Source organism: Galeopterus variegatus, unplaced genomic scaffold (assembly GCF_000696425.1).
Source record: "Galeopterus variegatus unplaced genomic scaffold, G_variegatus-3.0.2 Scaffold5209, whole genome shotgun sequence".
NCBI classification, from domain to species: Eukaryota; Metazoa; Chordata; class Mammalia; order Dermoptera; family Cynocephalidae; genus Galeopterus; species Galeopterus variegatus.
Window position 1 is genome coordinate 137,921 of NW_007731320.1, and position 11,426 is coordinate 149,346.

Below are 11,426 nucleotides of genomic sequence, written 5' to 3' on the forward strand. Positions count from 1 at the left end.
TATCAGACTATATAAAAAACTCTTAAACCTCAGTAATAAAAGGTAATCTAATTTTTTAAATGAACAAAATATTTGAACAGATACTTCACTGAAGTAGATATACAGATAGAAAATACCCCCATGAAAAGATGACTAATATCACAAGTAATGAGGAAAATAACCCCAATGAGATAGGTCTACTCACCAAATAAAATACATAATGTTAAAATGACTGACAATATCAAGAGTTTGTAAGGATGTGGAGAAACTGGAACTCGCAAGCAGTGCTAGTGCGAATATAAATTGTGCAATCACTTCACAATTTAGTTGTTTCTTCTAAAGTTAAAAAAATACAGTCATTGTTATGACACATCTATTCCTCTCCTAAGTATTTACCCAAGTAAGTATTTACTCAAAGAAAAAAGGGAAAACAGAAAAACTTTTCACATGAAAACTTAAATATAATGTTCTAAGCAGCTTTATGCGTAATAGCCAACAACGTGAAACAATCCACATGTCCATCAAGCTGTGAATTGATAAACAAATTCTGGTATGGACTGGAATGGAACGCTGCTCAGCAGTAAAAACTTAAATATAATATTCTAAGCAGCTTTATGTATCATAGCCAACAACGTGAAACAATCCACATGTCTATCAAGCTGTGAATTGATAAACAAATTCTGGTATGGACTGGAATGGAACGCTGCTCAGCAGTATAAAAGAAGGCATGGTTAATAGATGCATCAACGCAGATGGGTTTCAGAACCATTAGTCTGAGGAAATGAAGACAGACACAGAAGAGTAAATACTGAATGATTTTACTTATATGAAATTCTTAGAAAAGTAAAACTTACTTATAGTGACCGGAGGTATGTGTGATTGCTTGTAACCAGCAGTAAAGGCTACGGACTGCAAATGAGCGTGGAAACTGAGGTATGATGGAAATGTCCTAGACCTTGATTATGATTGTGGTACAGGAATATATGCATTCATCAAACCTCATGCAACTATATACTAAATATGGGTGCTTTTTCTTGCTTGAAAATTATACCTTAAAAAATGTTAACTAAGAAGAGATTGCTGAAATAAAAGGAAATGATGCTTTGGAAATGTGAGAGCTTGGAAACATAAAAAGAAAACTCTACTGTTTAAGGGCCAATTTATAAATTTTCATTCCCAGACACTCTTTCATAAATCCAAATGAATTTTTAATGTGTCTGCAAATGGAGATTCTGATTCAGTAATTATGGAGTACAGCCAAATCTTGAGGGGCAATCACAGGTGGTGAATTTTTACGATTAATCAACCCAGGTCAACTTGCATTAGCATTTCTTACGAATTTCAATAGAATATCCTTTAATGCTCCATTTTTGTGACTTCACTATACAAAATCCATGAAACCCTGCATAAGCACCTCTGTTTACTCAGTATCATCTTTATCTGTTTCATTTCCTTCCTCTGCAAGATAATTCTATTGCCCAGGAAAAGAGATTACTATCCAGGTAATGTTCCCTTTCTAGTGGACAACCAGCAGGAATCTTGAAAAATTCCATTGACTAGTGTGATGTAACTGTCAGTCATTCTGGTGTTAATATAGTCCAAACTTTAAAACTCCTTCTGTAGGAAACATGAACACTTTCTTTTTCTGTTTGAATATTTTCTTGCATGAACCATATTTTCTTGAACCTCGAACTGATATTACTTTGCATCTCTGTTTTCTCCTGATCAGAACAAAGCTCGGTCCCAGCTACGGATTTCGGGGCTCTTCCCTTCTGCTTACTGGTTTGGGCAGGCACTGGTGGATATTCCCATGTACTTCCTGATTCTCCTTTTCATGTATTTAGTGGACTACCTTTTAAACCTCCAAGATACTATATTTATGTTTATAAATCAGATTATTCAAGTAAGTGCCAATATTCATAAAACATTGTATGATTTAATTAGAAAATCTGAAATTCTCTAGTTCTAACTCAAATTACCTTCATTGATATTTACACGTCACCAATTAAATAACTGTAAAATCCCGTGCCATGACAGTGCTTTGGATTCTAAATGTTTTCCTAGACTGCATTTGTCTTTGACTTTCCTTAACATTCCTGTTGATTTCAGGTCCCCTGTGCTATCGGTTATGCCACATCCCTTATCTTCTTGACATACGTGATTTCATTCATTTTTCATAAGGGGAGAAAAAATAGTGGCATTTGGTCATTTTGCTTCTATGTTGTAAGTATGTTTCTTGTGGACATTTATTTTATATACTGTATATACAATTCTGAGTGGATACTTTAAATTTTGCCTTTAGTAGAATAATAAATTAATATTACAGCCTAAAATATTTTACATTTGCCTTACATATGGATCCTTTTCAAAATCTGCACCTTTTTCTATTCCTATTTCTTTTCTTTTTTTTTTGTCTTTTTTGTCTTTTTCCGTGTCCGGCAACGGATCACAACCCTCAGTGTTGCCCCCGCACCGGACCGGGACCGGCAACGGGATCGCAACCCTCGGTGTTGCCCCCGCGCCTCGCTCAGCCAGTGAGCGGGAACCGGTCTGTATGTGGGATCCGAACCCTCGGGCGGGAGCGCTGCCGCGCTTCCCAAGCGGCGCACTATCCAGTGCGCCACTGGGCCGGCCCCTCTATTCCTATTTCTATCCTTATGTTTCTTTAAAAGTAGCCAAATTACTTCTAGCACTATAAAATACTGAGCTAAAAGGAAACCTGCAGACCACCTATATTTTCTCTTTACAACACACACACAAAATAAGCCTGAAGACCCCCACAAACACAAGATTACAAATTCTGTTACTAGCATTCTAAAAACTAGAAATTACTTCTCTAAAACTCTTACTGAGAATTAATTCCATAAAGCCACACTTCTTTTGTCTAAACTACGTGGAAAATGTGTGCAATTTATGAGTATTCTAATTTCCTGTGATTTCGACAGGCCAAAAAATAAGCTTTTAATTTCACGAATATTTGTTGGCTTCCACAGTGTGTCACAAATTAAGACTGATAATGAGAGAAAAGATATTCAATAGACAGTTTCAACCCTGGAAGAGTTCTCAATGGATAAACAGATACGTAAAGATCCACTTATTAAAATGGAGTGATAAAGAAAAGATTATCTATAGAGTTATTTTCCATTCTAAAAGTCTGGTTTTCATAGACCTAAAAGAGGCTTGTGAAAAACCAGATAGGGGAGAGATTAATCTATGAAAATGAGAACAGAGATTTCCTTTAAAAAGTGAAAACTGAAAGAGTGAGATTTCAACAGGTAGAAAGTGTGATGGTGTAAATAGAAAATGACAGATGAACAGAAGCCTAGAGGGAACCATGTCCAGGCTTCTCCTGGTAACTGGTAATAATCTGGAGTGCCTATGGATAGAAAACTAGACACAGCAGGCTCCTGGTGCTGGTTATAGCAAAAAACAATGGTTGGGACCATGGCTGGCCTTAAATGATGTGCTCAGGAATTTATTCTGTAGGTTCTGGGAAGTCAGGAAAGTCTACAGTGAAGAGGAGAAACATAATCAGAGATAAACTTTTAGGAAGAATATTTTGACAGCCATAAAAATGATGGTTTATAAGACAGAGATATTAGAAGCACAAAACTTTTAGGAAATCATCCCAGTTTTAGAAGAAAACGTCTGAGGACTTTGGGTGTGCCTGTAACTTTCTCTTATTCCTGTATTTTGTATTTTAGTATTTCTGCAAAAGCCACTTGAGGTTGTTGAATGCCTGTATTTCTCCATTTGCATAGTTAACACGTCTCCTTTCATTATTGTAATTTTATACCAGTTAGATATCAATTTCAATTCTTCTCTGTGATTATTGAGTAATCTACTATTCTGAATTTTACCTCCCAAAACAATACACACCAACTTTTTTTTCTCTTTTCTATTATCAAAATATTCTGTATATGGGATCCTAGATGTATCCAGTAATGTCTTATTCATGATATTCTAGGCCAAAGGAATTTGGATAAGTCACTAAGAGAAAATATTAATGAAGATATACTGATTTCAGTTTGGTTTGTGAGGTTGGAGTTGATTTGGTCATCACATATTGTACACAAATACTGATAGTCAACTTTGTACCCCACAAATATGTATAATCAGTTATGTTTCAATTAAAACAAGAGAACTCTTCAAGATGAGCAATCTCAATTTCAAACCTGTATTGAAATTCATTTTTGTGTTTTCTTTAGATCACCCTATTCTCTCTGGCTGGATTCATACTGGATGTCTACGAAAGTGGTGCACTGTATTTCATCCCCTTCTTGATACCACCTGGAACATTGATTGGCTGTTTGTTCTTATCTTTTAGCGTAAGTAACACCACTATCTGCCCCAGTGTGTGGGAACTCGTGACCAACTGAGAAAGTTTTGCCCAGAGTTGAGATGCTACAACATGTTAAACATGCATGAGTTTTGAAGATTTCTGCCTCATGGATTCCAATTGCTTTCATCTCAGATAGAACAAGGTGCTTGAGCTGACCTGTAGTAGAAAATCTGACCCTGGATAATGTATGGGAAGGAAACGTAATAGCTGGCGAGAAGCAAAGCAGCTATTACGTTATATTCATTTTGGGCCTTTTACGTTCCTTGGTATGCTCTGCTTTAGAAGGAGGCAAGTAAAATGCCCCTAGTCTTTAGGGTTTCAAGGTTCTAGAAAAACACCTAATATGAATAAAGTCCCTTTTTTCTGGCTGACTAATGCCTATGTTTCTACAAAAGGAAGAAAGATACAGCACATGAATAAAGAGGTATCTGTGGGGCAGGGGAAGAGAATGGCCACCATAAGAGGAGAAGTGGGCACAGGCAGGTGTGGGAAAGGTAAATGCTGTCTCTGTCACTGTTTGGGGAGGCCAGCACAGATCCCCAGGATTCTCTCACCAGTGATCAATCATTGATAAATCCCGTTCCTTCAAAGAAAAGCCCATAGACCTTGGGAGGAAGGAAGGCAGCCTCTTGTTTCACATTTTGGAGTGGACACCCACCTGATGCTCATGGTGATATCAGAGGAAATATTAGCAGGGCTGTTTGCAGCCAATTCACGTTTATGTGGCCAAAATTCATGAAACAAAAAACTTCCTGTTTAACCATTGTCTTTCCTTTTTCAGCTTTTCATGTTTAGTATCTTTAGTGAAGAGCCGAAGGGTGTGGAGCCATTTCTGGTATTCCTAATTGTAAGAACAAGTTCTTTTTAGAAAATTATAGTGATATTTAGTATATGCAACAATTTTAACTCCTGTACACACTGTGAAGCTTTTTAAAAGATGAATATAAAGATATCTACAGCCCATGGAGATATAATGTTTGTCAAATCTGGAAGAGTTGTTTTTATAAATGTCAATTGGCCAGATAATGTGCTTCCCAAATTTTAAGAACACCATACAACCGTTAGAGGAAATAACATAAAGTAATGGATTGCATAATTACAGCTGTCTCCACTGTTTCTGAAAACAAGATTGAAAATGAATTTGATAGCTTTATAATTTGCCAAGTAAGTTCTTGGAAATTTGTAATGATTTCAATGAATGTATTTTTGCAGAAGTCTAATTATTCCTAGTTCATTCTGATATTAAAACAATTATCCCTTTGTGTTTCTAATTATGCATCTCTCTCTCTCTCTTTATTCCTAGCCTTTTCTTCAATTTATCATTCTACTTTTTATTCTTCGATGTCTGGAATGGAAGTTTGGAAAGAAATTGATGAGAAAGGATCCGTTCTTTAGGTTGGAAGAATTCAAATTGGATTCTTTTATCTTGTTGATCAATATTTTAAAATATTTTTTCATGCATAAACCAATCTATTAACAAAGAATTGCTATGTACTAGGTCAGGCTGGGGTAGAAACCATGTGTCAATGCAAATAATACAGATTCGGACACGTCGAACAAGATTACAGTCCAATCTATTAACAAAGAATTGCTATGTACTAGGTCAGGCTTGGGTAGAAACCATGTGTCAATGCAAATAATACAGATTCGGACACGTCGAACAAGATTACAGTCCAGTGGAGAAAACAGACCCGAAACATTGAATAGTAAGGGCTCTATCTGACACTATGCACAGTGAAGCACTAGGGAAAGTTAAATGTGGCTGGTTCAGTTTAAAGAAAAATTAATTTGAATAGATTGGCAGTTGAAGGAATGCTGCCCATCCAGGAAGAAGGAATAGAATAATTAACAAGCCAATGATAGCAATAACTCTGCTCTTTTCCAGTGGTAGTGAAAAGCCCAGCTGGTGAATCGTAGACTATTTAGTTATTAATGGAACTTAAGAGCCAAGACTTTTTTTTTTGCATCATATAAGGATGCAACCATAAGTATCTTATTCCCTCTGTCTCTCCCATATCAGATCAGTTTCATCTTTCACTATTATAGATAGATGGATGGGAGACTACTGAGATGAAAGCAGACCTCTAGAAATCTTCTAAAATCAGAATTTGGGAGAGGGGATGTGTCAAGCAAAGAGAGACTAGAATGAGGTATATTCTGAGAATGAAGGGCCAAACTTAGAATAAAAGCAAATCTAACACATATTCCAAAGAAATGGTTAGGTTTCATGAGAGATCAAGCATCTAACTTGCATTTTCTGAGACAGTCATAATTTCATATATTCTGGTTCATTTTCCCTATGAAAACATAATAATGCCAATATGTTGGTGTCAAAGCTGAGGGTCCCAGAAAAACTACTTCACTGAGCTATGAAATAAAAATCCTTTGTCAGTTAATAGTACCAAGTTACTTGTTGATATTGAAAAAGATGATATTTCTATGGATAAGTAGAATGAAAGAATTGTAAGAAACAATGGTCACTAAATACAGTAGTGCTGTTAACAAAAGCAAGGAGTTTACAAAGGGACAAGGGCTCAGTGCACTGAAGAGATGTTATGATGGTTTATTAATTGCCCGAGGTACCCAAGCATGAGATTTAAGAATGCAGTATTCTTGACAGAAGGATGAAAGCCCCAGATCAATTCTTAATAGATGGTTTTGACTCTAGAATATCTCCAAGAAGCAGTGATGTGCGTCAAAATCCAGAAGAACCAGGAGAAGAAGATGAAGATGTTCAGATGGAAAGAATCAGAACAGCAGATGCCTTGAATTCCACAGATTTTGATGAGGTAAAACATACAAACTTGTTATTTCATCCAATAACACAAATGCTCATCAGTTAAAGTGGTCCATCTACCAGCCTAATTCTCAAAACTTTGAGTTTCTCTGTTCCTTACAGATGAGCATCATTTTAAGTACACAGTTGCCATTTTTACACCCAAGTGGGCAGATTAAAAGTCATTTACTCTCTTTGTCTTCCTTAGAATAAGTAAAAAGTTGAGTGTAATTGAAATTACAGAAGCCAAGAAAGAATTGTAGGAACTGAGCAAAGCAACACACGTCACTGCTTCTTGGAGAAAGTCCACAGTACAAAATTTAGAGTAAAGACCAGTCTACGGCATATTGTTTTGTCTTCCCAGGAGGATTCGGTGCTTCTCCAAGTCTTTTTGATCTTATTCTGAGAAGACAGGCAGGCTGTATAAAATTGTGTGCTCCTGAGTAACTGCCTTTGTAGGAGAAGAAAATAACAATCTCTCCTCTCCAAAAATAAGTACTAGGATAGGAGAATGGTCAATAGGCATGTCACTTAGTAGGGTCTTCTTTGATGCATGGCTTTGGCAGCAAAGGGTCAAACCTATGGGAAGATACAGTTTTTTCAAAGTTAATGAAGAGAATTAAGGTCTGACATAATGTACTTGTCATTTGCAGAAGCCAGTCATTATTGCCAGCTGTCTACGCAAGGAATATGCAGGGAAGAGGAAACACTGTTTTTCCAAGAGGAAGAATAAAATAGCCACAAGAAATGTCTCTTTCTGTGTTAGAAAAGGTTGGATACAAGGCTGTTCCACTGCTGGGCTCTTCTTAGAGCTTCATGGTTCCTTAAGAGAATCATTCTATACACCACCTTTTGGTTCACGTGCAGACCCATCAGGAGACTAACCATGACAGCTCCTTTTATATGTTTCATTTCTAAGTTAAATTAACTAATTCCCACTCCAAAATTGAGGCATAGTCACATATACATTGATACCATAAGCTCTCTTTTAAAATGAACCATTGATGCCGTGATATTAACATGAAATCAACACAATTTATTTCCTAATGTTCACTATTTTTCACAAGAGAACTCACTGGAGATGTGCTAGCACATTCTGAAGACTTTACCAGCAGGTGTTAGACAACCTCAATCTATGTCATTATTGCACAGCGGTTAGGAGCACAGGAGACAGAATCTGACACATCTGTCTTCTAAGAGTGGCTTTGCCATTTCCCATCAGTGTGTCCTTGCCCAAGTAACTTCACCCTTCAGAGCTTCTGTCCCCAAATATGTAAGAAGGGATTATGATAACTTCTCAGGGTGGTTGTGACAATTAAACAAGATACTATATATAAAGCACATAGGACAATGCTTGTCACATAGTTAGATTTCAGACTGTGCTTTATTCTAAATGTCAACATTAAAATCTATTAATATTACATGTAAATATTTTTTTCAGGTGAGGTTTTAGGACTATTGGGACACAATGGAGCTGGTAAAAGTACATCCATTAAGGTGATTACTGGAGATACAAAACCAACTGCTGGACAGGTAGGTGAATTATGCAAAAAATATGCTATCTAGTGGTAAAATAAATTTGTTAAGGTGTTATAGCCTTATAAACAGTAAAATGCCATTTAAACATTAGATGATTGAAGTAATTAACACAATACACAGGAGAATAAATTCACAAATTATCATCTAAATGCACACAAAGATTAAACACTGAAAGAAGATTATTATTCATACCTTCAAAGGCATTAAGAGGGAATGTCCAGTATTAAATAAAAAAATCAGTATTAGAGTCCATACAAACCCTATTTATACTGCTATAAAATAAATGGATTTGTACTTTTAATGAACATTGTCTTCCCAGTATGTAACACTTTAATCTTGAGTAAAACTCTCAAAAACAAAACAAAACAACTTTATGCAACAGTTATATTCATTGCTCTTCACAAAGTGCTTAGTTACTGGAACATGCATTTTTCTACAAATACACTGTTTCTTGGGAGCATTTTAAAGGAATGGCTTAAAATGAGCAACTGGGATGTGAAGTCAACTCTAATTATACGTGTAATTTAATAGTATAAGGGGGCCAGGCAAACTAGGAAAAAAGCTCACGTTTTATCGGAGAGAGAGACATCGTGGGGTACAGATAAAACATTTTCTCCTACATCCTATGGCAGAAGGTGGAAAACCTCAAGGGCTCCTCTGGAAAGTATGTCAAGGAGACGAACAGAACAGAAGACAAGGGGCTGTGGAGCTGTGCCATGGGAAAGGGGTTGGCAGTCAAGGCCAGAAGGGAAAATACACCCAGGAATGCTATTGACAAATATCCAACTAGAGAGGGAGGGGAAACAGATGTTCTCAGTCCCTCTGAAGCCAAGATGACAGCAGGTGACCATGAAGGGACCTCTCAGTAGATGCTGGTGGTTCAGCCGACCCTGACTGGACTCCTTAACTTCAGTACGGACACCCTCCAATTCCATCACTACCCAGACTCTAAATCAGTATTTAATTTCTCATTAAGCATGGGAGGAAAGGCTATTACTGCTCACTGATACACTGGAATGAAATATTTTAAAAGGTAAGTGAGACCTGAAGTATAAAACCAAGTATTAGGGTGTCAAGAATCGAGCTTAATCAGATCAGCCAATGTGATTCTTTGAAACCGTGCCATTCTCCCGCCTTGTCTCGAGGGCCACTGCAGGGCTGACTTCACTGTCCCTTCTCTTTTGTCTTGTCCTCCTCCTCCTGCTCACTCAGCTCCAGGCGCCCTGCCTTTGCCTTGGGTCCAAGAACACTTTGAGCTTCATCCTTCCGCAGGGCTTTTCTCTCGCTCTTCTCTCTGCTGAAGTGGCCCCTCAGCAGACAGGCTCTCTCTAATCACCTTCCTAAAGTCACCTGCCTGTTATTCTGCACCCCAGCCTCCTGAATTGCCACCACAGCGCTGCTTCTGATCCGTCTTTGTTCTGTGTACTCATGTCTCTACTTGTTTATTGCCTAATTCACTCCAACTAACAGGGACACTAGTTATTCTGTTCTCCACTGTACGGCAGGTGACCCAGCATTTGTCACATAGGAGGTACTCAAAAGACATTTGATCAATGAGTAAAGTTAACTAGGGATTAATTTAATTAACAGGCTTCATTCTGAAAGAGATGAGAAACTGGATATAAACTGCTGGCGGGGATGGCAGGCACCACATTGGTGGGACATTGGATTTTCAGCTTGGATTAGGTTGCCTGCTGTGCGCACACTGGTTTTCGTGTATTCACTCTCTGACAATCTTTCTCTGATGCAAAGTGATTACAGATTATTAAACTCGATTAGGTCCTAGAGTTTCTCTAGCCTTTCTAGGTTTGGAAAGAGAAAGATGTCACAGAAACTCTCAGAGAAACAACGCAGAATGTAGGCTCGGAGAGTGAACTTTTGTCTGTAACTTTTATCTTTATCTGTAGGTGCTACTAAAAGGGAGCAGCGGAGGGGACAGCCTGGGGTTCCTGGGGTACTGTCCTCAGGAGAATGCGCTGTGGCCCAACCTGACAGTGAGGGAACACCTGGAGGTCTACGCCGCCGTGAAAGGGCTGAGGAAAGCAGACGCCAAGGTCGCCATCACACGGTACAGGGGGCGCCACGCCTGTTCTGCTCCACACCCAGGGGTGGGGCTGGGGCTGGGGAGCTGGGGAGTGAAGGGGGCTGGGGAGAAGTTTGGGAGCAACAACGTTCACAGGAAACTCAGGATGGGAGACTCTAAATGCTGACCCAGGTCATGCTGGACAGATTTGCAACTAGAAACCGGTTTTCCAGACTTTAAAGTGCTATTTATTTTTTTCTCACAATCAACATGGAAAGAAAAAAGTAACTATTCACTGATAAAATGTATCAAAAATACTAAAATTTAAACTACTTATTATAGAAAAGTACTTGGATATCATGGGTTGGGGGGCGGCGGGTATCAAACCAGGCAGTAGTTTGCGACCCCACACGACCACCACCTTGTGTATTTTCAGAATTGTGTTACTGCTCTGCTCCCACATCCTTGCTTGACCCATTTTCCTATCAAGGATCCTCGTGATCATGAAGACTGTAATGCACCATTATGTTTTCCTCAGGTTAGTGGATGCGCTCAAGCTGCAGGAGCAGCTGAAGGCTCCTGTGAAGACACTGGCAGAGGGACTAAAGAGAAAGGTAGGGGCAGGGCTCGGTGCTCCTCGGTGCACCCCACAGATGGGTGCTGGAACTGGCAGAGGGACTAAAGAGAAAGGTAGGGGCAGGGCTCAGTGCTCCTCGGTGCACCCCACAGATGGGTGCTGGACCGTCTGTTCCTCTTCTTCCAGCTGT

The 11,426-nt window shown here is 38.6% G+C and overlaps 1 protein-coding gene across 1 annotated transcript in view; it reads left to right on the forward strand.

Moving 5' to 3' along the window:
- The window catches only part of ABCA8 (ATP-binding cassette, sub-family A (ABC1), member 8), an 82,472-nt gene that overhangs the window by 62,148 nt on the left and 8,898 nt on the right, over positions 1-11,426 (forward strand). Inside the window, exons 22-31 of the mRNA XM_008589103.1 lie at positions 1,709-1,882; positions 2,089-2,202; positions 4,188-4,307; positions 5,103-5,168; positions 5,625-5,716; positions 6,990-7,110; positions 7,751-7,868; positions 8,539-8,630; positions 10,544-10,704; positions 11,198-11,273. Of these exons, the coding sequence (XP_008587325.1) occupies positions 1,709-1,882; positions 2,089-2,202; positions 4,188-4,307; positions 5,103-5,168; positions 5,625-5,716; positions 6,990-7,110; positions 7,751-7,868; positions 8,539-8,630; positions 10,544-10,704; positions 11,198-11,273 (1,134 nt within the window). The remainder of the gene's footprint in view (positions 1-1,708; positions 1,883-2,088; positions 2,203-4,187; positions 4,308-5,102; positions 5,169-5,624; positions 5,717-6,989; positions 7,111-7,750; positions 7,869-8,538; positions 8,631-10,543; positions 10,705-11,197; positions 11,274-11,426) is intronic.